General features: G+C 40.0%; 1 protein-coding gene and 2 long non-coding RNA genes across 3 annotated transcripts; 2 read left to right on the plus strand and 1 right to left on the minus strand.

Annotated features, from left to right (window-relative positions):
- The first annotated feature begins 116 nt into the window (after window positions 1-116).
- Window positions 117-3938, plus strand: eloc (elongin C). Its single transcript, XM_008438659.2, has 4 exons — window positions 117-232; window positions 744-771; window positions 964-1107; window positions 3513-3938. The coding sequence occupies exons 2-4, from the start codon at window positions 768-770 to the stop codon at window positions 3701-3703; spliced, it is 339 nt and encodes a 112-aa protein (XP_008436881.1). The 5' UTR covers window positions 117-232; window positions 744-767; the 3' UTR covers window positions 3704-3938.
- Window positions 3939-7013: 3075 nt separating this feature from the next.
- LOC145549363 (uncharacterized) lies at window positions 7014-24652 on the minus strand. Its single transcript, XR_014085304.1, has 2 exons — window positions 24621-24652; window positions 7014-8878 (listed from the first exon to the last, which is right to left on the minus strand). It is a non-coding gene; the product is annotated as an uncharacterized LOC145549363 (long non-coding RNA).
- On the plus strand, window positions 7153-8905 carry LOC145549362 (uncharacterized). The gene is made up of 2 exons (XR_014085303.1): window positions 7153-7242; window positions 8540-8905. It is a non-coding gene; the product is annotated as an uncharacterized LOC145549362 (long non-coding RNA).
- Window positions 24653-24909: the final 257 nt, after the last annotated feature.

The following is a 24909-nucleotide window of genomic DNA, read 5'->3' on the forward strand; positions in this document are numbered from 1 at the left end:
TATTTATTTAGATTAGTAATTTTCTATATTTTGAATGAATAAAAATATATATATTTATACATAGTGTATGTATTTATTTAAAATGTAAATATTTATATATGTCACATGGTAGGAAAAAAAATTTACACGGAACACATTTATCGCGGACCGACCGGGTACCACCAACAAATTAGTTCCGGGTGGCTAACGTTAGCTAAAATTTAATCTCCGTAGCTCAGTTATCCACACGGCGGTAAGAACACCTTTTATATCTTGACTAAATACCCATTATTGTATTATTTCCTGAAATAAATGTCCGCTATGCTGTTAACATAGAGATCAGTTATTGGGAAGATGTTTTGTTTATTTTAAAATGAGTTAGCTCCTTAAGCTACCACTGCTAAAGCTAACGCGTTTAAAACCTTTATCTGAAAACAAACAGGCCGCTGCCGATATGGTTGAAACTTGCGAAAAACATAGCCATGCTTATGTCATAGTTATAAATATTTATGTGTACATTAGCCATTGTCTGAAGATTTTCTGGACAATGTTTATCTTGGCTAAATTTAAAGTTCCGCAGTGACTGTCAGAAATCACTTCCAGTAAACCGAATGGGGCTTACATAATTTTTTACCGTCAATGATCTAATCATTATTTAGAATTGACCAGTTTCACATGTCATATGTTTACCCTTTTTAACATCTTTCAATTCAATTCTAAGCGAATTAAATTATGCTCTGTGTTTTTTCTATTTTGGCTTTTAGGATTAACAGAAATACCGGAACAAGATGGGTGAGGAGTCATGTCACACATGTATCTCTACTTTATAAAAATAAAATAAAAATCCTGTTGTCAGTCCATAAAATCAATTTGCTGTTTCACAGTTTGTTTTTTGGTAGTTAACTGAAGAAAAAAACTGCTAGAGATTGTTTGCCACTGTGCTATTTAGTCTCAGATTGTCGTTTTTATATTATGACTTGACAGATGGTGAGGAGAGAACTTTTGGTGGCTGTGAAGGGCCAGATGCCATGTATGTGAAGCTCATCTCCTCAGACGGCCATGAATTCATTGTGAAAAGAGAACATGCCTTAACATCGGGAACCATCAAAGCCATGTTAAGTGGGCCAGGTGAGGACTAAGCCAAGGCATTTTAGCTCCTCTTTATGATTAAAAAAATGTTGTTGAGCTGTAACAACACCATTGATCACCATTTTGTTTATGGTTCTCTTGCCTGGCAAGACTTTTGTGTTGTAGGGATATTTTTGTAAAAAGAGTGGATTCCAAATCAAATGGGTGCATTAATTGTACATTAAATAACATACAACAAAATTAGCCATTTCCTGTAACTTGAAAACATTGTGAAAAAACAGTAAAGCGATTAATGATGGGAAATATCTCTAGATAAGATTAAAGAAAAAACACGGCAATGACACAAGGTGGCTGGTAGGTCTGTTGTTCCATTTTGGATACGGTTGCTACAGTTAGCCTGACAGTTGATGACAACAGTTCAAAAAGGTCATGCAGAGGGCATAATGTTTAGGGTTCTGGATATCCTGGATAGAGGATAAATGCCTTTCTATCTACTGCGCAGTCCTCTTGAATTTTCCCCCTACATTACGAAATATAAAGTGACCACGACAAGCAAACTCCTTCTTTTTCATCTTCTTTAGACCTCTAAACACTCTTGTTTTTTTAATTTTTATTGTTGACATGATTTAAAGAATTAAAATTAGGACCAATAATTATGAGTCTTGTCGTCTCACAAAAGAAAAACAAAACTGAAATGCAGACATTGTGGATCCTTTCTCAAATTATGTTTTGATCTTCATTGCCACCTTCTGTGAGAAAAAAAAACATGACTTGATGTCACAAAACAATTATTAGTAGTTAGTTGCCATTTTTCTCACGGACACATCCTTTTATGAACACCAACGCTGTAATAGTTTTGTTGTAAGGGTTATGTCAAGTGAAGCATTTTTGTCATTTCCAAAGTAAATCATTTAATTCAGATAAAGCAGGTCAGTGATATATTTATCTAACTAGCTGTTGATTAGGAGTAATGATTGATAGAAAATGAATCATCACTGATTGTTGTGGATGTATAAAGCCGTGCTGTTTAATAATTGTGGACAATAGAAGCCATACTCTTCACATTTCAGGACTCAAAGTTGCTTGTGTTTGAGTATCGATGCCTAATTTGATTTTCTCTAACTTTTTTAAGATTGAGCTTTTTCTTTACAATATGTGATGGCAAAGATTATGTCTAATCTGAACTAATATAGACACTATTTACATTTCAGCTTTGACTCTTTATTGATGAAAAATGTTTTGGTTTTAATCCTTTAGTCACTTTGTCGCATGAAGCTATGTTTTTCCATGTCAGGCATTTTTAAAATTTTTCCTTTGAGAAATTTTTTAGGGTTTTTCAGTGAAGTCCATGATAGAACCAGGCAAGAAAAATGTATTAAGACATTTTCTAAATGACCCGTGTTTCTTAAGATTCCTTAAATACGGTGCAATTGATGTTGAAGTCCCCCGTTCTTTTTCTTTGGGTAATTACATCACTCTTTGACTCTTCACTTTATGTCCAAAATATTTGAGATTCATAACATATTTGGTGTATTGCTTCGAGTTTTCTGTCTTTGCTGTTTTCCTCTAACTGCATGTTTTCTCTTCTTACAACCTTTTTATTTTGCTTGTGCTTGCTCTAAATTTTTAAACACAACTGACTGAAAACATCGCCGTTTTCTGATTTACCTTATTGTAAACTACTGTATTTGTGTAGTTTGCAATGGCTCAAACTACACCATCATCTGTGTTTGTAGATTTTGAAAAAAGAATTCACGCGCACCTTTTTACGTGTCAGCATGCAGCTGTGAACGTGCCGCATCTATGGTCTCTCAAATCTTGCCGTTGCCATTTGACTCCACAGATTCTACTCTCTTTAATTTGCTTCTCACAGATAGAACTTTAGCTCCGTTCTGTGTTACGCCACGGATGCAGTCAGCGTTTCCCGGCGTCATAATTTTCATCCTTGCAACTGCAAGGATGAAAATCTTCAGGGAGTCAAACTAGCCCCTGGTGGTTTTAGAGTTAATCAAACGCACTACCGTGTAGGTAATCGGATCAAGATAGCTCTCTGCGTCCAGGTTTGGCTTACAACATTTAAACACGCTTGATTGACTTAAGCAGAGGTTTACTCAGGTCTGTTCTCCTCACACACATGTTAGGACTCTTGATCTCTTACTGATTGGTGCAGAATTTGCCCCGTTGAGGAGTTGAGTGTGAAATTTAAGGTATTTAAATTGCAAATAAATATGCACCATTAGTCTTGTGCAGATATTAATAGAAAAAAAGCTTCTTTCCCCCCACTTTCTTCTCCAATCTGTTTGTTTTTTTGTTTGTTTGTTTGTTTTTATTTTATTTTTTATGTTGTGTCCTACAAAACCAGAAGTGGCTTGCATACAAGTCGTCAAACCCGTTTGTCACAAGTTTTCTCATTGGCCTGCTTCCCGCTTTTTTGCAACCTGCAGGACAGTTTGCGGAGAACGAAACCAACGAGGTGAACTTCAGGGAGATCCCGTCCCACGTCCTGTCTAAGGTCTGCATGTATTTCACCTACAAGGTCCGTTATACCAACAGCTCCACGGAAATACCAGAGTTCCCCATCGCTCCCGAGATCGCTCTGGAACTGCTCATGGCTGCAAATTTTTTGGATTGTTAAAGTTACAAAATAGATGTGAAAACCTGAAACATTTTCTTTTTCAGTTTTTTTTTTTTCTTCCAGTATTTAATTGTTTTGCAATTTATTTCAAATTATACTTTTTTTTTTTTGCTTCTTGTCTGTTGTCATGGTTTCCCTTGTATTACTAAAAAATGTCATTTTAAAATGGAAGCCAGGCGGACATTCCACAGAAATGTCCTCACCTCTGCATAGTCAATAAATGCCTGTTCGGTGAGCAGTTTTTCCTCTGGTGTCTGCTTCTCTGCATGAAACACAAACATAAATGTCATTTTTACAGTAAACAGGATTCAAGTGTTTTGAATGCTTTAGTTCCACAAGTGTGAAATAAAATGCATTAGGTTTTCCATATTTTTGAACATGAGTCGCAAATGTTTGAAAAAGAATTGCTTCAAATGTGTCCTAATTAAAACAGGGTGCCTACAGATTTTCTCTTTTCTTAATTGGATAAAGGTCTTTAAACATATTAAAACTTTCATGCAATATTTATTCTGAAATATTTAACTTGTGCAGCTTACTCCAAACATGATCAACTGCTGGAGGAATTTCAGGAAACAATGAGTATACATGTTTCTGAATTATATTGCGACATATTCTATTGGGTATGGCAGCTTACATCTGAAAAAGTTTGACTTTTTCAAAATCTGATTTAAGGCAAGAGATTGCTCAGGCACCTATCACTGCATTAGAATATGTCTTAAAAGTTTCAGTGAAACTTGGAAATAAATTAATCACACTGACATATTGAATATATGTATTTCTGCAATTTTCGATGAATATAGTTTTGTGAAAACCCAATATATTTTGTGAAAACCCAAAACTGAGTTTTCATAAAATTAGAATATTATTGCAAAATAGTCTGTTGTATCCATGCACACTAAGATTATTTTTAATGAACCAATACAAAAAGTGAAAATCAAATTTCACAGATTCATTACACACAGAATGTAATTCAAGCATTAATGTTTATGATTATGGCATACAGCTAAAGGACATTTGAAATGCTCTGTTATTGTCTACACATCCATGAGAGTGATTGCTGATGTGATGGTTGTCTCTAACCCGTTCACAGACTGCAGATGGAAATGGAAGGTTGAGTGGAAGGAAAAAAGTGGTAAGAAAAGGTACACAAGCAACAATGATAACCATAGTTTTGTGAAGATTGGGGGAGACTGAACTGTAGTTGGAGCTGGATCTTAAGAGTCATATGGACACATCCATGAACTGCAACTGATATTTTTCTTAAACCTCTGGATGGTGTTAATGAATGCCACCTGGACCTCTCTGATCAGTTTTCACTTTGATTCTATTACATAACCATGACATCCAAGGGCGTAGGAACAAGTTTATCATTGGGGGGGACACACATCGGAAACTTGAAAAATTTGTAAATAGCTTGAGCAAAAATGTCAAACAATGACGTCATCAACGTTTTACTCTAATCTGACCCCTTGTAACGAGTAATCTAACGTGTTACTATTTACAATCCAATAATCAGATTAAAATTACGTATCCAAGTTAAGTATTTGTGATTATTTTTAGAAAACACATATTGTTGCTTTCTTCTTTTTTCCTTGGGGAGATAGGTTTCATATGTAACACCAGCGACACAAACGTAAACGATGGAGGGAAAAGAGATGCACATTTTCTACCTGATGGATGAATTTTTCATCGAGTGATCAAATTACTCTTTCAAAGTAACTATGCCATCCATGGCAATAAACTAACTACACTATAAATCATATGTGTGTAGACCTGTCACAATAACAAATTTAGATTTTTGATAAACAATATTATTGTTGTTTTTAGACCATTTTTAAGTAATATATGTTAATGGGAAAATTATAATGCAAGAACACAATCTGAAAGATCAGTAAACTTTAAATTATAATGAACATTTAACACTGCAACTGGAAGGCCTTTCAAATATCCAAAATAAATTAACAAAACGACAAACAAAATGAATTTTGAAATCTTTGTAAATAAAATTTTCCTTCAAAAAAGAGGTTTAGCTGAGACCAAAGCACCAACCTGAAAGCTTTTTATCATACAGTTTTTTTGTATAAAGAAAGAGAAATAAAAAGAGAAGTGATAAATCATGCCAATGGAAATGATTGAATTTGTTTTAATTTATCTTGAGCACGGAGCTCGGTTCATTGTGCGCGTTGAAGCGGACACGCAGCGGCACGAGCTGACGCCGCCGCATGCGCAGCGTGTCGCAGCGCCTCGTGCATCTCTGGATCTTTGCAACTCGGTGCGGATCACGCGCGCCGCTCTCCCAGGCGGCTCCAATGTGAACCTTAACTATAAACCTTGGGGCTGGTACAGTTTATAATCAGTTAACTCACACATTGTGAGAGCAGAAGAAATCCTATGTTTTTTTGAACAATAACAATTTTTGCTGCTATAATCTGTTGCTAAGAGATGAGTGTGTTTACTGGTAACCAAGAGCCACGAAGTGAACTTCAGATATTTACTTTAGCGTAATTTGCCAACGGTAAATGTCTTGTATCTAATCAGGTAAGCGTTATTTCGAAAGAGCTTTTGTTTTATAAACTACTTGTTATTAATTTGGTTTTAAGAGATAAGCGGGGATTTTTCTGGTAACGAACTACCACGAAGTATAAATCGTGATTTTTACTTTTGTGTTGAATGTGTGTTTAATATAGCCTGTTTGCCATTAATGACAAAAAATTACTTTTCTGCAAAATTGACCAACTGCACAATTCTTGTTAGTGTAAAATAAGTGGTATTTCAAAAGAGCGGGAGAAACATTATATTTTTTATCAATAAGAATTTTTGTTGCTGCGCTGTTAATCTGTTGCTTAGAGATGATCGCGTTTTCTGGTAACCAAGTTAGAGCAGAAGAAATCCTATGTTTTTCGAACAATAACAATTTTTGCTGCTAATCTGTTGCTAAGAGATGAGTGTGTTTACTGGTAACCAAGAGTCACGAAGTGAACTTCAGATATTTACTTTAGCGTAATTTGCCAACGGTAAATGTCTTGTATCTAATCAGGTAAGCGTTATTTCGAAAGAGCTTTTGTTTTATAAACTACTTGTTATTAATTTGGTTTTAAGAGATAAGCGGGGATTTTTCTGGTAACGAACTACCACGACGTATAAATCGAGATTTTTACTTTTGAGTTGAATGTGTGTTTAGTATAGCCTACTAGCCGCTAATGACAAAAAAAATAACTTTTCTGCAAAATTCACCAACTGCACAATTCTTGTTAGTCTAAAATAAGTGGTATTTCAAAAGAGCGGGAGAAACATTATATTTTTTTATCAATAAGAATTTTTGTTGCTGCGCTGTTAATCTGTTGCTTAGAGATGATCGCGTTTTCTGGTAACCAAGTTAGAGCAGAAGAAATCCTATGTTTTTCGAACAATAACAATTTTTGCTGCTAATCTGTTGCTAAGAGATGAGTGTGTTTACTGGTAACCAAGAGTCACGAAGTGAACTTCAGATATTTACTTTAGCGTAATTTGCCAACGGTAAATGTCTTGTATCTAATCAGGTAAGCGTTATTTCGAAAGAGCTTTTGTTTTATAAACTACTTGTTATTAATTTGGTTTTAAGAGATAAGCGGGGTTTTTTCTGGTAACGAACTACCACGAAGTATAAATCGTGATTTTTACTTTTGAGTTGAATGTGTGTTTAATATAGCCTGTTTGCCATTAATGACAAAAAATAACTTTTCTGCAAAATTGACCAACTGCACAATTCTTGTTAGTGTAAAATAAATGGTATTTCAAAAGAGCGGGAGAAACATTTTTTTTTATCAATAAGAATTTTTGTTGCTGCGCTGTTAATCTGTTGCTTAGAGATGATCGCGTTTTCTGGTAACCAAGTTAGAGCAGAAGAAATCCTATGTTTTTCGAACAATAACAATTTTTGCTGCTAATCTGTTGCTAAGAGATGAGTGTGTTTACTGGTAACCAAGTGCCACGAAGTGAACTTCAGATTTTTACTTTGGCAAAAGTATAAATCAAAACGCAGAGCACAAACATTTCTAATGTAACTATTGCCCACATTAAAAGTAGGCTTTTTCCTAAAATAAGCTTTTTAGCTATTTTGTTTATTTATTAACCATGTTTAGCACACTGAATGGAGGAAGTCAATGTAAGACAACATGCTAGTTATAGCCCACATGCCACTGGCTGCATTTAGGCTAATGTTACCATTATTCGATATTGATATTGCCTAATGTTTTGTGATACCAAGTATAGGCTACAGAACAAAGACAGAAATATTTACAGAAAGAGATGTTTAAGCAGAATCATTGATTCTGTTTAAGCAGAGAAATGAGAAAAAAAAACACCATTTATCTTAAACTCCTAAGAACTGGCTTTAATTCTTGAGTTAAAGGAATTCTGTTATCAGAAAGGTAGAAAGTTTGCAATTTATTTTCCTTACACTTTACAGGTATGCAGCACTCTGTGTTGATCTGAAGTAATCATCTTTGTTGTAAAATATCTTGGAATTTGTGGTTGCAGCATTGCAAATGCTAGAAATAGTTATGGGATGTGAGCACTAATTCACATCATGGTGCTTGTTAGAGAGCCCTAAATATTGTATGTTTATGTTATTTCCCTCAGTTACTCAACATATACTGTTACAGAAACCCACAGTTTCAGTGTTGGTGTCACATTGTATTTGGGAAACGTTTGATAGTTGTGCACATAGGAAAAAAATAATGTAGTTTACTGCTATGGTGAAACACTAGTTAAAATCAAACCTACTTGGAGATACTCAGACAATGTGTATATATATTTATTCATATTTATATAAATTCCCTTCTCACGCTTCCGCAGGTGGACTCTTTCATCCTCTGAGCTAGGGTCCTCTACCAGAGGCCTGGGAGCTTGAGGGTTTTGCGCAGTATCTTGGCTGTGCCTAGAACTGCACATTTCCGGACTGAGATGTCTGATGCTGTTCCTGGGATCTGTTTTAGCCACTGCTCCAGTTTGGGGGTGACTGCCCCGAGGGCCCCGATGACCACAGGCACTACCACAGGTCCCTGCGCTCCTCGGCCCTGTAGACGCAGGGTGAATCCTAGCAACCTGTGGCCTCTTTGCCGGGAGCACCGGACGCCACCTGATGGTGTAGACCCGCCGATTTCTGCCGGGATCAGTTTGGTAAATGCCAGGTTGCTGAAAAATAAAACTTTCGACATTAGGGATTTTTTTTCCTCTTATTGATTGGATGTTTTATTAACAGAATCATGGACAAGTGGTTTGGTGACTCCAGCATTTTTAATGAACTTGTACTGCGGAACTGCAGCTATTTTAATGCTCCAAGGATGTCGGGGTCCGGTGGAGGTATAGTGACTGTTTTTAAAAGCAGTTTTACTTCTAAACAGTTGCCTCTGGCCTCGTTTAGTAGCTTTGAGATCAGCCTATTTGAACTCGGCAGCTCTCACTGTGCTGTGTGCAGCGGTCTAGTACAACCGTACAACAAAAACTTTATAAATGACTTTTCTGATTTCCTGGCTGATATCATGCCAAGGTATGACCAAGTTCTCATTGTTGGTGATTTTAATATTCATGTCTGTCGTCCTACTTCACCTATGGCTCAGTCATTTCTTAACGTAACCGATTATTTTAATTTTGTGCAGTCTGACTGGTGCTATCCATGAGCATGGTCACAGTCTTGATCTGGTTTTATCTTATGGCCTACCAGTTTGTAATTTAGTGATTGGTGACTCATTATTTTCAGACCATATGCCTGTTTTATTTGAGATAACGCTGTCCTGTACTGTGCTAAAGCTAAAACTAAAGCATGCGCTGCAGCTCGGTTCTATCGTCTTCTTAACCCTTCTACTGCTGGTCAGTTTTCTTCTGTTTTTAATCAATTTATTGGTGTATAAAGTGCTTCATAAATAAAGTTGGTATGGGATGGTATGGTACTGTGGTCTTCACCTTTCAGGCCTTTTCCAGTTCCTCTCTGAGGCCCTGGTATTTCTCCAGTTTCTCGTGCTCCTTTTTCCTGATGCTGTAGTCACTTGGTACTGCTACATCCACCACAACGGCTTTCCTCTGTTGTTTATCCACCACCACAATGTCCGGTTGGTTCTCCATTACCATTTTGTCTGTCTGGATCTGGAAGTCCCACAGGATCTTAGCTCGGTTATTCTCCACCACCTTTGGGGGTGTTCCCCACTTTGATCTTCCAGTCCATATTTTGCAGATGTTCCTGTACACTATGGCTGCCACTTGGTTATGTCGTTCCATGTACGCTTTCCCTGCCAGCATCTTGCCCCCTGCTGTTATGTGCTGGACTGTCTCAGGGGCCTCCTTGAACAATCTACACCTTGGGTCTTGTCTGGTGTGGTAGATCTGAGCCTCTATTGCTCTGGTGTTTAGGGCCTGTTCCTGTGCAGCCAGGATAAGAGCCTCTGTGTTATCCTTGAGTGAGTCCAGCTTTTTCCAGCCATTGGTAGGATTTCCTGATATCAGCCACTTCAGTTATTTGTCGGTGGTTCATCCCATGTAGGGGCTTGTCCTTCCATCATGGTACCTCCAGCACCTCATCCTCTGTTCCCCATTGTCTGAGACATTTATTGAGCACATTGTCTGTTGAGACCTTGTCCTTGGTGTATTTATGGATCTTGGATGTTTCATACTGGACAGTGGCTCTCATACTCACTAGTCCTCTGCCTCTTTCCTTGCGGCTAGTCTCAGGGTGCTGGATTTGGGGTGGGACCCTCCATGCATGGTTAGTAGCTTCTGAGTCTTAACATCTGTGGTGTTCATCTCCTCCTTTGGCCAGCTAATTATTTATTTATGTATTTATTTTTATTTCTAACAGACAGAAAAGACAATCAAGAAAGAAAAAAAATAAAATAGAATAAAACAGACTACAGAAATAAGAGGTAAAACAAATTATTATGCCCAAGTGACAAGCAAATTTTATATTTTCTGTTTGAAAAGGAGCAGGTAGAAGATGTAATATCTTATAATGTCCTGCCCCTTTCATACTTATCAATTTATAATCAATTAACTGTCAAAACATAAAAATGAGACAACTTGTTTCCATTTTACATGACATTTAAAGATGTCCCATTATTTAAAAAGTATTTATATCATCAATAGTATTTACAGACTTTAAAACAGTCATCTTATAGAACATTTTGCAATAAGCTCCATTTTGCAATAAGCTTTTTAATCAGTTTTTTAAGCTGGTTTATATTTCTACTTTTTTGAACTCATCATTCAATCCATTCTATACATTCCTGCAGGGTCTCTGATTACTGGTAAGGCGTAGCTGTTTATTGCACAGATCTTGTTCTTGCTATTGAGCTGGCTTCTCAGAACTTGACTTATTCGTTGGAGGTATTTGGCTGTGACTCCTTTCCTTGTGACCTCATTCAGGTTGCCATTTGCTTGTGGTATTCCCAGGTACTTGTAGCTGTCCTCAATGTCTGCTATTGTTCCTTCTGGGAGTGAGACCCCTTCTGTGTGGACGACCTTCCCTCCATCCGACCACACTTCTCTAGTCCGAATGACATCCCAATGTCAGCGCTGTAGATCCTGGTGGTGTGTATTAGTGAGTCCATGTCTCGCTCTCTCTTGGCGTACAGCTTAATGTCATCCATGTAGAGGAGGGTTAGGGTAACATTAATGGTGGCCCCATTCTTGAGTCGGTATCCGTAGCCAGTCTTGTTGGTGATTTGGCTGAGGGGGTTCAGATGCAGAACAGCAGTGGACACTTGTGCAAGTGGTTTGCAGTTTGCATTATATATAAATAAAAAAATAAAATAAAAAAACAAAACTGCAACTGCAAACCAATTGTGCAAGTGGTTTGCAGTATATATTTAAAAAAAATAAAATAAATAAATAAATAAAAAACTGCCCTGCGACAGACTGGCGACCTGTCCAGGGTGACCCCGCCTCTCGTCCGGAACGTTAGCTGGAGATAGGCACCAGCAACCCTCCGGGCCCCACTAAGGGACAAGGGTGTAAAGAAAAAGGATGGATGGATGGAATAAATAAAAAACTGCCCTGCAACAGACTGGCGACCTGTCCAGGGTGACCCCGCCTCTTGCCCGGAACGTTAGCTGGAGATGGACACCAGCAACCCTCCTGACCCCACTAAGGGACAAGGGTGTAAGAAAATGGATGGATGGATAAAAAACTGTAACTGCAAACCAATTGTGCAGTTTGCAGTATATATATAAAAAAATAAAAATAAAATAAAAAACCTGCAACTGCAAACCACTTGCACAAGTGTTAATCAAATGGGGCAGAAATCAAAAACTCTGGAAAGAATCATAATTCTTTCCAGGAAACTCTCTGCCCCCACTGCTGTTCTGCATAGGTCTGAATCCCCTCAGCTAAATCATCAACGTGAGCCATCCCGTCCTTCCAAACAGACTCCAGGATGGTGGCTCATGGGATCCTCCCGGTCAGAGCCGTCATGCACTCCCGCAACATATGCCCCCGACCCGGAGTCGGTGAGGCACCTTCTGTGGGAGTGCAGCGCTGCTGTGGACCTGTGGGAAAAGGCCGGCTCCTTGCAATTCCCATACTTGCCAGCAAGGGAGGTCCTCGACACGCAGCTAGTGCTGCACGGGGTGAGCCACCGGAAAACATAAAAAAGGGCCTCATGGAGATGTGGCTCACCCTAGCCACCATATGGACCTCCAGAAACCTGCTGGTAAGCAGGCGCAGGCAGATGCCCCCTCGTGGCTGTGATCCGAATGGTGGCTACAAGAAGAAAAACATACAGAGCTACAGGTGACACGCCTGTAGCTCAAGGACACAGCCACAAAGAAGAATCGCCTGCGCCTCTTTGGACGAAGGAGTCGACGCTCCACGGACAGAGGTCCCAGCAGCAGCGGCCTGGCTCTCCGGGTGAGGCAGGTGGGAAGGAGCAATGGGGGAGGAAAGCCCCTCTGAGCACCATCGCTGTTTGGAAGAACGGGATGGCTCCAAACTTCAACCAGACTGGCCACGGATACCGACTCAAGAATGCAGCCACCAAAAGTCTCCTCCTCTACATGGATGGCATCAAGCTGTACGCCAAGAGCGAGCGAGACATCGACTCACTGATCCGCACCACCAGGACCTGCAGCACTGACATTGGGATGTCATTCAGACTAGAGAACTGTGGCGGATGGAGGGAACGTCATCCACACAGAAGGGGTCTCACTCCGAGAAGGAACAATAGCAGACATAGAGGACAGTTACAAGTACCTGGGAATACCACAAGCAAATGGCAACCTGAATGAGGTCACGAGGAAAGGAGTCACAGCCAAATAAGAGGGGGTACCCAAAAGTTTCCAGAATGACGCTGCTGCACGCGCAGTTTTCGTAGTACACGATTCTGCCGCTAGGTATTTGTTCAACCACGCCTTCTCTATCAGTGTGCCAAGCGGCGTTGATGTGGAAGGTTTCATCTACCCGCAGTGAATTTTCTTGTAAGAGCTGTTTTGTCCAGCCGTCGTTTTTCTTCATGGAGAATTTCTATGAGCCGCGCTGCTCATAGAAATTCTCCATGAAGAAAAACGACGGCTGGACAAAACAGCTCTTACAAGAAAATTCACTGCGGGTAGATGAAACCTTCCACATCAACGCCGCTTGGCACACTGATTCTTCTTCTTCTTATAGGTTTTAACGGCAGCTTGCATCCATTTATGTTGCACTACTGCCCTCTATTGACTCCTACCAACTACTCCTCAAATTCTCTTAAAGATCCCAGTGTTTTTTTAAAAAACGAAAAATCTTCTTTTTCCCCTCAATACTATTCAATTGGTCGATCACCTTCTCAAATACCAATTCCCTACTAACACCTAGTTCCGTTTTTAATAATCTTCTTTTGCTTTCATACTTTCTACATTTGATCAAAACATGTTCCACTGATTCTACATCACCACACCATCTACATAAACCAGTAAGGTGTTTCCCCATCTTAAAGAGTTCCATTTAGGAAACTATGCCCGGTTCTTATTCTATTTATAATTACCTCCTCCCTCCTGTTTATTCCTCTTATCCTTTCTACATCGATTGTATTTTGTATCCTAAATAAATGTCTACCATTTATTTCATTTACCCACCTAGCTTCCCATGTCTTTTTGCTTTCTTTCCAAATTATACTTTTACCTTCAGATTTAGATAACTTTATTTGCATGTCAATATCATCTTTTTTAATCGTCTCCTTAGCCAGCCTGTCTGCTCTTTCATTCCCTATAACACCTACATGTCCAGGAGTCCAGAATAATATAACATTTTTATTTTGTTCACATATCCTATGATGAACCGCCATAATCTCACATAGAATATTTTGATGATTTTTTGTACGTCCCTTTCCGATACTCATCAACGCAGATAGAGAATCACTACAAACTATTATTTTATTCCTATTAGTTTCCTCCACCCATTCTAAAGCTACAAAAATAGCACACAATTCCACTGCGAATACACTCAAATAATCAGATGTTCTTTTTGAAATATTAATCTTTAAATCAGGAATCACTACAGTTATACTGGTTGCTTCACTTTTAGGGTCTTTTGACCCATCAGTATAAATTTGCAAGTAATCATTATATTTATTCTGCATTTGATTATAAAATTCTTGGCAAATATCTAATGTGTTTCTTTTCTTAATATTTGTTAGTGTTCTGTCTACATTAATATATGTCCAGGTCCATGTAGGTCTCACAGGCCACAATACAGTTGGACTAAATTCCTTATAATATACATTACAAATTTTCGCTCCATCATCCCCAACCCACCCAAAGCTATCAATTTGTTTCTTTCCTCTTTCCCAACACTTTTCTAATACTTTCTTAACCGGGTGATCTGCATTATGTCCTTTTAAACTTATCCAATAATTAACCATTAGCTGCTGTCTTCTAATGCATAATGGCATTTCTCCTGACTCTACTTGTAAAGCACATACTGGCGTTGATTTAACTGCCCCTAAACAAATTCTCATTGCTCTGGCTTGAATCACATCTAACTTTTTTAACCTAGTTTTTGCTGCTGATCCATACACCACACTCCCATAATCTATTCTTGATCTAATTAGTGACACGTATATACTTTTTAGGGAATCAAAACTTGCACCCTTGACACACTGATTGAAAAGGCGTGGTTGAACAAATACCTAGAGGCAGAATCGTGTTCTACGAAAACTGCGCGTGCAGCAGCGTCATTCTGGAAACTTTTGGGCACCCCCTCGTACCTCCAACGAATAAGGCATGTCCTGAGAAGCCAGCTTAAAGGCAAGAACAAGATCCGTGCGATAAACAGCTACTCACCAGAGTAATCAGAGACCCTGCAGGAATAATCAGCTGGCCAAAGGAGGAGATGAAGACCACCGATGTTAAGACACTCGGAAACTACTGACCATGCATAGAGTGCTCCACCCCAAATCCAGCATTCTGACTAAACACGAGTCATAGGCAGTCATAAGGCAGGTGATTCCTTGAGTTTTCTAAATTGAGGGAACCAAACCTTTTTGGAATCCTAAAGACCTTTATTGGAAATAACAAACTGTTCCACAAACAGGAGCCATAATACTGGATGGATAATAAATGACTAAAACTATATGATCACGTAAAAGGTTAAAATAAGATTCATAAATATATATGTATAGAAAACAACAAGGAAAATGACAAAACAAACCCTAATTGATTTCTATTTGCTTTTTCTCTTTCTCTCTGTCTGAGCCTCGCGCGGTGCACCTGACCTCTGACCTCAACTCCTCCCATCTGTCCTCCCATGGACCAGATGATGTCCCTCCTACAAAACCAGCCGATGAAAACGATCGAGAAGATCTGGAGGATCAAGAAGACAGAAAAGACCTCCATCACCTCCAGGGGACAACTGTCAGTCTCCTGTTGGGCATTTGGACTGAAAACTGTGTGAGACTGAGCTTTAACAACCTCCACTGGTCTGCTGTCCAGTATCAGCGTAGAGGAACAAAAGCTAAACATGCTTCAGAGCTGTGAGAGAAGACGACTCTGAACTGTTGACGCTTGTTTCATCTGTGGACAACATGGACATTTCCTGAGGGACGATCTGGACAACCTAAAGATCCAACACCAGAACCAGTTGGACTGACAGGAAGCCAGAGGAGAGAGACGGGGGAGGATTTGGCTGCAGCAACGCCGAGACTGAGTGCGGGAGAGGGGCGAGAAGGAAGGAACAACATGAATCCACATCAACCACTGTGAAGGACAACCTGTCTGTAATGTCCATCTAGATCACGACTTTAAATCTGAAACAACAACAGCAAAACTTCACTCTACCAAGTATCAAGTACTTCAACTTTTGACACCAAAGAGGACAACGTCCAGAGCAACAGCTAGTTTAGATGTTTCTGAAAGGCTCTCCACTCAAAGAACTATTGCTGGTCCACTGTCGAGTGACCGAAGCAGAGAGTGAAGATTTATACTTTTATGACAGGAGGTAACAAATCCTCCTGAGCAGGCGATCAGTGTTCCTGTTTCTACGCTTTACCTACTTTACAGATGGAAAATCTGCGCTTTCTTGTTGGGTTTTGAACGGACACTTATCTATACCTTCACTGCACTAATGTAATTTTTTTGTTTTGTTGGGTTTTCTAGAAAACACATGAAATTGGGTAGCTTAATTATGATCATTCTTAGTTGTTTGACTCCTATGGATGTTTAAGAGTTTATAAATTCATTCTTCTAGACATAAGAGAAGTCCATTTAAAATTAACATTAATGTGTGTAAAAGACTCATGTGTTGTCTGCCTGGCAGAGCTTTCCATCCAGATTTGCTTCGTGATTGATTGTCCTACAAGCTCTCTGTATTGTGCATAATTCATAAATAAACCTGATTGAGTGATTTTACCTGAACAGTGGTTGGTAAGTTTTTTTCCACAACAATGGACAAAAATATTAAAGGCTCTAAAGTAAAAGGCTTGGCGGTTTTAGCTAATGTTGGACCCATGAGCCAATGCTAACATTAGCATATTAGCCTGCAAAGACTTTTATGCGTCATCTTTTCAAAGAAAAATTAACCTGTAACCATATATGCGAGTAGTAAAGGCATACATGGCACATGAAAATATACTGAAGACTATAACTCACCTTTAAAGAAGCCCTGTTTCTTCCAATGGAAGCTTCCCGCACTTTACTGCGCACCGCTGAGCTGAAGCATTCACTCCAGAGACAAAAATAGTCAAATCCAGTTTACTCAAAATAACGTAGTCTTGTACTTTTCTCAGGCCAAACATGTACATTGCTCACATTACTTGAGTTGAATAAACAATTTAGTGAGACTTGAGTAAAGCATAGAAATCTAATTTAAGTAAGAATAGGTATTGCCTTTTAGTGTTCTAGGCAAGGGCGCAGGAACGAGTCTGTCATTGGGGGCGACGCATTAAATATATATTTACAATCCAATAATCAGATTAAAATTACATATCCAAGTTACGTATTTGTGATTATTTTTAGAAAACACATATTGTTGCTTTCTTCTTTTTCCTTGGGGAGATACGTTTCATATGTAACACCAGTGACACAAACGTAAACGATGGAGAGAAAAGAGATGCACATTTTCTAGCTGATGGATGAATTTTTCATTGAGTGATCAAATTACTCTTTCAAAGTAACTATGCCATCCATGGCAATAAACTAACTATATATCATATGTGTGTAGACCTGTCACAATAACAAATTTTGATTTTTGATAAACAATATTATTGTTGTTTTTAGACCATTTTTAAGTAATAAATGTTAATGGCAAAATTATAATGCAAGAACACAATCTGAAAGATCAGTAAACTTTAAATTATAATGAACATTTGACACTGCAACTGGAAGGCATTTCAAATATCCAAAATAAATAAAACGACAAATAAAATGAATTTTGAAGTCTTTGAAAATAAAATTTTCCTTCAAAAAAAGGTTTAGCTGAGACCAAAGCACCAACCTGAAAGCTTTTATCATACAGTTTTTTGTAGAAAGAAAGAGAAATAAAAAGAGAAGTGATAAATCATGCCAATGGAAATTATTGAATTTGTTTTAATTTTAACGTAGCGCGGTTCATTGTGCGCGTTGAAGCGGACACGCAGCGGCACGAGCTGACGCCGCCGCATGCGCAGCGTATCGCAGGGCCTCGTGCATCTCTGGATCTTTGCAACTCGGTGCGGATCACGCGCGCCGCTCTCCCAGGCGGCTCCAATGTAAACCTTAACTATAAACGCCATACCGCTGTCTTGGCTCAAAACTGTTACATGTACAACCGCGACTATAACTCAGCTTTCAGGAGAGTCAAAAGGAGATGAACGCTGGGCGGGTGGGCTGGTACAGTTTATAATCAGTTAACTCACACATTGTGATTAACATTAGAGTTGCTACCTGTAACTACCCTGGCTCCCTGGCTGGGCTGGCAGTTTTGGCGGGTCTGAATCGCTGCCAACAAAAAACTCGCTTCATCTCCAAGACGACGAACAAAATATGTGTCCAGTTTTTGGCTTTTCCTTGCTCTCTTTTTTCCATCCTTCTCACTTTGCAGTCATTTCTTAATGTTACCGATTATTTTAATTTTGTGCAGTCTGTGACTGGTGCTACCCATGAGAATGGTCACAGTCTTGATCAGGTTTTATCTTATGGTCTTCCAGTTTGTAATTTAGTGATTGGTGACTCATTATTTTCAGACCATATGCCTATTTTATTTGAGATAACGCTCAAATAATAATGTCCTGTGCTAAAGCTAAAGCATGCACTGCAGCTCGGTTCTATCGTGTTCTTAATCCTTCTACTGCCGGTCAGTTTTCTTCTGTTTTTAATCAATTTATTGGTGTATAAAGTGCTTCATAAACAAAGTTGGTATGGGATGGTATGGTACTGTGGTCTTCACCTTCCAGGCCTTTTCCAGTTCCTCTCTGAGGCCCTGGTATTTCTCAATTTTCTCGCGCTCCTTTTTCCTGATGTTGTAGTCACTTGGTACTGCTACATCCACCACAACGGCTTTCCTCTGTTGTTTATCCACCACCACAATGTCCGGTTGGTTCTCCATTACCATTTTGTCTGTCTGGATCTGGAAGTCCCACAGGATCTTAGCTCAGTTATTCTCCACCACCTTTGGGGGTGTTCCCCATTTTGATCTTCCAGTCCATATTCTGCAGATGTTTCTGTACACTATGCCCGCTACTTGGTTATGTCGTTCCATGTACGCTTTCCCTGCCAGCATCTTGCACCCTGCTGTTATGTGCTGGACTGTCTCAGGGGCTTCCTTGCACAACCTACACCTTGGGTCTTGTCTGGTGTGGTAGATCTGAGCCTCTATTGCTCTGGTGTTTAGGGCCTGTTCCTGTGCAGCCAGGATGAGAGCCTCTGTGCTGTCCTTGAGTCCAGCTTTTTCCAGCCGTTGGTAGGATTTCCTGATATCAGACACTTCAGTTATTTGTCGGTGGTTCATCCCATGTAGGGGCTTGTCCTCCCATGATGGTACCTCCAGCACCTCATCCTCTGTTCCCCATTGTCTGAGACATTTATTGAGCACATTGTCTGTTGAGACCTTGTCCTTGGTGTATTTATGGATCTTGGATGTTTCATCCTGGACAGTGGCTCTCATACTCACTAGTCCTCTGCCTCTTTCCTTGCGGATAGTCTCAGGGTGCTGGATTTGGGGTGGGACCCTCCATGCATGGTTAGTAGCTTCTGAGTCTTAACATCCGTGGTGTTCAACTCCTCCTTTGGCCAGCTAATTATTTATTTATGTATTTATTTTTATTTCTAACAGACAGAAAAGACAATCAAGAAAGGAAAGAAAAAAATAAAATAAAATAGAATGAAACAGACTACAGAAATAAGAGGTAAAACAAATTATTCTGCCCAAGTGACATGCAAATTTTATATTTTCTGTTTGAAAAGGAGCAGGTAGAAGATGTAATATCTTATAATGTCCTGCCCCTTTCATACTTATCAATTTATAATCAATTAACTGTCAAAACATCAAAACGAGACAACTTGTGATGTCTCGACAACCTTCCCTCCATCCGACCACACTTCTCTAGTCCGAATGACATCCCAATGTCAGCGCTGTAGATCCTGGTGGTGTGTATTAGTGAGTCGATGTCTCGCTCGCTCTTGTCGTACAGCTTAATGTCATCCATGTAGAGGAGGGTTAGGGTAACATTAATGGTGGCCCCATTCTTGAGTCGGTATCCGTAGCCAGTCTTGTTGGTGATTTGGCTGAGGGGGTTCAGATGCAGAACAGCAGTGGACACTTGTGCAAGTGGTTTGCAGTTTGCATTATATATAAATAAAAAAATAAAATAAAATAAACAAAACTGCAACTGCAAACCAATTGTGCAAGTGGTTTGCAGTATATATATATTTTAAAAATTAAATAAATAAATAAAAAACTGCCCTGCGACAGACTGGCGACCTGTCCAGGGTGTACCCGCCTCTCACCCGGAACGTTAGCTGGAGATACGCACCAGCACCCCTTTCCAACCCCACTAAGGGACAAGGGTGTAAGAAGATAGATGGATGGATGGATGGATGGATGGATGGATGGATGGATGGATGGATGGATGGATGGATGGATGGATGGATGGATGGATGGATGGATGGATGGATGGATGGATGGATGGATGGATGGATGGATGGATGGATGGATGGATGGATGGATGGATGGATGGATGGAAAACTGCAACTGCAAACCAATTGTGTACCATACCATACCAACTTCATTTATAAAGCACTTTAAAACAACCACAGCTGATACAAAGTGCTGTACATTAAAACACAGCATAATAAAAAAAAATAAAAACTCTTACAGTTTAAAAACAAAAACATACACTCTAAAACTAGATCCCGCAGGAGTTAAAAGCCAAGTAAAATAAATGGGTTTTAAGACGAACTTTAAAAGTGGACAGTGAAGGGGCCTCTCTGACCTGCAAAGGCAAGTCATTCCATAACTTAGGACCTATGACAGAGAAAGCCCTGTCCCCTCTGAGCTTCCTCCTGGATCTTGGTACCTCCAAGAGCAGCTGATCTGCTGACCTGAGAGACCGATAAGGTACGTAGGGGTGAAGAAGCTCAGAGAGGTAAGCCGGGGCAAGATTATGCAGTGCATGTAGTTTGCAGTATATATATATATTTAAAAAAAACAAAAAAAACAAAACAAAAACCTGCAATGGCAAACCACTTGCACAAGTGTCAATCAAATGGGGCAGAAATCAAAAACTCTGGAAAGAATCATAATTCTTTCCAGGAAACTCTCTGCCCCCACTGCTGTTCTGCATAGGTCTGAATCCCCTCAGCCAAATCATCAACGCGAGCCATCCCGTCCTTCCAAACAGACTCCAGGAGGGTGGCTCATGGGATCCTCCCGGTCAGAGCCATCATGCACTCCCGCGACATCTGCCCCCGACCCGGCACCTTCTGTGGGAGTGCAGCGCTCCTTGCAATTCCCATACTTGCCAGCAAGGGAGGTCCTCGACATGCAGCTAGTGCTGCACAGGGTGAGCCACCAGAAAACAGCAATAAAAGACTTCATGGAGATGTGGCTCACCCTAGCCACCATATGGACCTCCAGAAACTTGCTGGTAAGCAGGCGCAGGTAGATGCCAACAACCCCCCCCGTGGCTGTGTTCCGAATGGTGGCAAAAAAAAGAAAAACATACAGAGCTACAGGTGGCGCGCCTGTAGCTCAAGAACACAGCCACAAAGAAGAATCGCCTGCGCCTCTTTGGACGAAGGAGCCGGCGCTCCACGGACAGAGGTCCCAGCAGCGGCGGCATGGCTCTCCGGGTGAGGCAGGTGGGAAGGAGCAATGGGGGAGGAAAGCCCCTCTGAGCACCATCGCTGTTTGGAAGAACCGGATGGCTCCAAACTTCAACCAGACTGGCCACGGATACCGACTCAAGAATGCAGCCACCAAAAGTCTCCTCCTCTACAGCGATGGCATCAAGCTGTACGCCAAGAGCGAGCGAGACATCAACTCACTGATCTGCACCACCAGGACGTACAGCACTGACATTGGGATGTCATTCGGACTAGAGAAGTGTGGTGGATGATTACAAAGAGAGGGAAGGTCATCCACACAGAAGGGGTCTCACTCCCAGAAGGAACAATAGCAGACATTGAGGACAGTTACAAGTACCTGGGATACCACAAGCAAATGGCAACCTTGATGAGGTCACAAGGAAAGGAGCCACAGCCAAATACCTCCAACGAATAAGGCAAGTCCTGAGAAGCCAGCTCAATGGCAAGAACAAGATCTGTGCAGTAAACAGCTATGCCTTACCAGTAATCAGAGACCCTGCAGGAATAATCAGGTGGCCAAAGGAGGAGATGAAGACCACCGATGTTAAGACACTCGGAAACTACTGACCATGCATCGAGGGTTCCACCCCAAATCCAGCATTCTGACTAAACACGAGTCATAGGGAAGGTAAATAAGGCAGGTGATTCCTTGAGTTTTCTAAATTGAGGGAACCAAACCTTTTTGGAATCCTAAAGACCTTTATTGGAAATAAATGCCCTTCTTAGAAGATTAAGAGGCAGCGCGACCACAAAGTTGATTTGTTGGATTCTGTGAAGACGTTTGAGGTCTAAAGAGGATATGCCACCCAATTCAAGAAGAATGGGTCTAAGTGGTTCCAGCACGCAATCTCCTCCTCAGGGTGAATTGTTTGGAATTAAATGCTGAACATAAATCTTTTGTTGATAAATTACAGGCCTTAATATGTTTAATTTTCCTTTTGTGTGTTTGAATAAATAAATTTAAAAAAAAAATTCTTAAAAGGATCAATCAATTAATTAATTTTATTTATTAGAGACTCTTTCATACTAAAAGCAGCTCTAAGTATCATGTAGTTGAGGTGAGGTGGTGAGAGAAAACGCAGACGAAGCCCAGGGTGTAGATAGATGAATGATGATGAATATTTAATGATGAGAGGCTCACAACAGTCCAGGAACTGGCAGCACGGCAGAAACGGAGGCTAAGCTCATACCGGTAGCAACAGAGCAGCTGGATCTAGAGCTAACGTCGACTCAGGACAAACAGTTCAATTAACGACTACTAATTGTACAGACTCTCAGGACTTAATAGTCCAACTGAGTAGACTGACTAAAGGTCAACAACGAACGACATACGACAAGTGTCTGACAAAGAACAGGGACAACAGGTGGGCTTAAATACACAGAGGGTAATTAGGGAGACTAGACATATCTGGGAACAATCAAGACGGCACAGAGGCTCACAGGGGAAAACAGATCCAGACACAGAAAAACCTCAAAACTAAATACACAGAAAAACAGATCCTCACACTAGGGCTGTACAAACAATTAGCCCTCAGGTTTCTCTGACAAACTGTTCCACAAAAAGGAGCCATAATACTGGATGGATAATAAATGACTAAAACTATATGATCACATAAAAGGTTAAAATAAGATTCATAAATATATATGTGTAGAAAACAACAAGGAAAATGACAAAACAAACCCTAATTGATTTCTATTTGCTTTTTCTCTTTCTCTCTGTCTGAGCCTCGCGCGGTGCATCTGACCTCTGACCTCAACTCCTCCCATCTGTCCTCCCATGGATCAGATGATGTCCCTCCAACAAAACCAGCCGATGAAAATGATTGAGAAGATCTGGAGGATCAAGAAGACAGAAAAGACCTCCATCACCTCCAGGTGACAACTGTCAGTCTCCTGTTGGGCATTTGGACTGAAAACTGTGTGAGACTGAGCTTTAACAACCTCCGCTGGTCTGCTGTCCAGTATCAGCGTAGAGGAAGAAAAGCTAAACATGCTTCAGAGCTGTGAGAGAAGAAGACTCTGAACTGTTGACCCTTGTTTCATCTGTGGACAACATGGACATTTCCTGAGGGACGATCTGGACAACCCAAAGATCTAACACCAGAACCAGATGGACTGACAGGAAGCCGGAGGAAAGAGACAGGGGAGGATTTGGCTGCAGCAACACCGAGACCGAGTGGGGGAGAGGGGCGAGAAGGAAGGAACAACATGAATCCACATCAACCACTGTGAAGGACGACCTGTCTGTAATGTCCATCTAGATCACGACTTTAAATCTGAAACAACAGAGCAACAGAGTGAGCAGCAAAACTTCACTCTACCAAGTATCAAGTACTTCAACTTTTGACACCAAAGAGGACAATGTCCAGAGCAACAGCTAGTTTAGATGTTTCTGAAAGGCTCTCCACTCAAAGAACTATTGCTGGTCCACTGTCGAGTGACCGAAGCAGAGAGTGAAGATTTATACTTTTATGACAGGAGGTAACAAATCCTCCTGAGCAGGCGATCAGTGTTCCTGTTTCTACGCTTTACCTACTTTACAGATGGAAAATCTGCACTTTCTTGTTGGGTTTTGAACGGACACTTATATATACCTTCACTGCACTAATGTAATTTTTTTGTTTTGTTGGGTTTCCTAGAAAACACATGAAATTGGGTAGCTTAATTATGATCATTCTTACTTGTTTGACTCCTAAGGATGTTTAAGAGCTTAGAAATTCATTTTTCTAGACATAAGAGAAGTCAATTTAAAATTAACTTTAATGTGTGTAAAAGACTCATGTGTTGTCTCTGCCTGGCAGAGCTTTCCATCCAGAATTGCTTCATGATTGATTGTCCTACAAGCTCTCTGTATTGTGCATAATTCATAAATAAACCTGATTGAGTGATTTTACCTGAACAGTGCTTGGTAAGTTTTTTTTTTCCACAACAATGGACAAAAACATTAAAGGCTCTCAAGTAAAAGGCGTGGCAGTTTTAGCTAATGTTGGACCCATGAGCCAATGCTAACATTAGCATATTAGCCTGCAAAGACTTTTATGCGTCATCATTTCAAAGAAAAATTTACCTGTAACCATATATGCGAGTAGTAAAGGCATACATGGGACATGAAAATATACTGAAGACGAATAACTCACCTTTAAAGAAGCTCTGTTTCTTCCAATGGAAGAAACAGAGCTTTACTGCACTTTAGTGCGCATGCGCACCGCTGAGCTGAAGCATTCACTCCAGTGACAAAAGTAGTCAAATCCAGTTTACTCAAAATAACGTAGTCTTGTACTTTTCTCAGGCCAAACATGCACATTGCTCACATTACTTGAGTTGAATAAACAATTTTGTGAGACTTGAGTAAAGCATACAAACCTAATTTAAGTAAGAATAGGTATTGCCTTTTAGAGTGTTCTAGGCAAGGGCGTAGGAACGAGT

The sequence above is a fragment of the Poecilia reticulata genome, chromosome 20 (genome assembly GCF_904066995.2).
Source record: "Poecilia reticulata chromosome 20, P_reticulata-male-v2, whole genome shotgun sequence".
Classification (NCBI taxonomy): domain Eukaryota; kingdom Metazoa; phylum Chordata; class Actinopteri; order Cyprinodontiformes; family Poeciliidae; genus Poecilia; species Poecilia reticulata.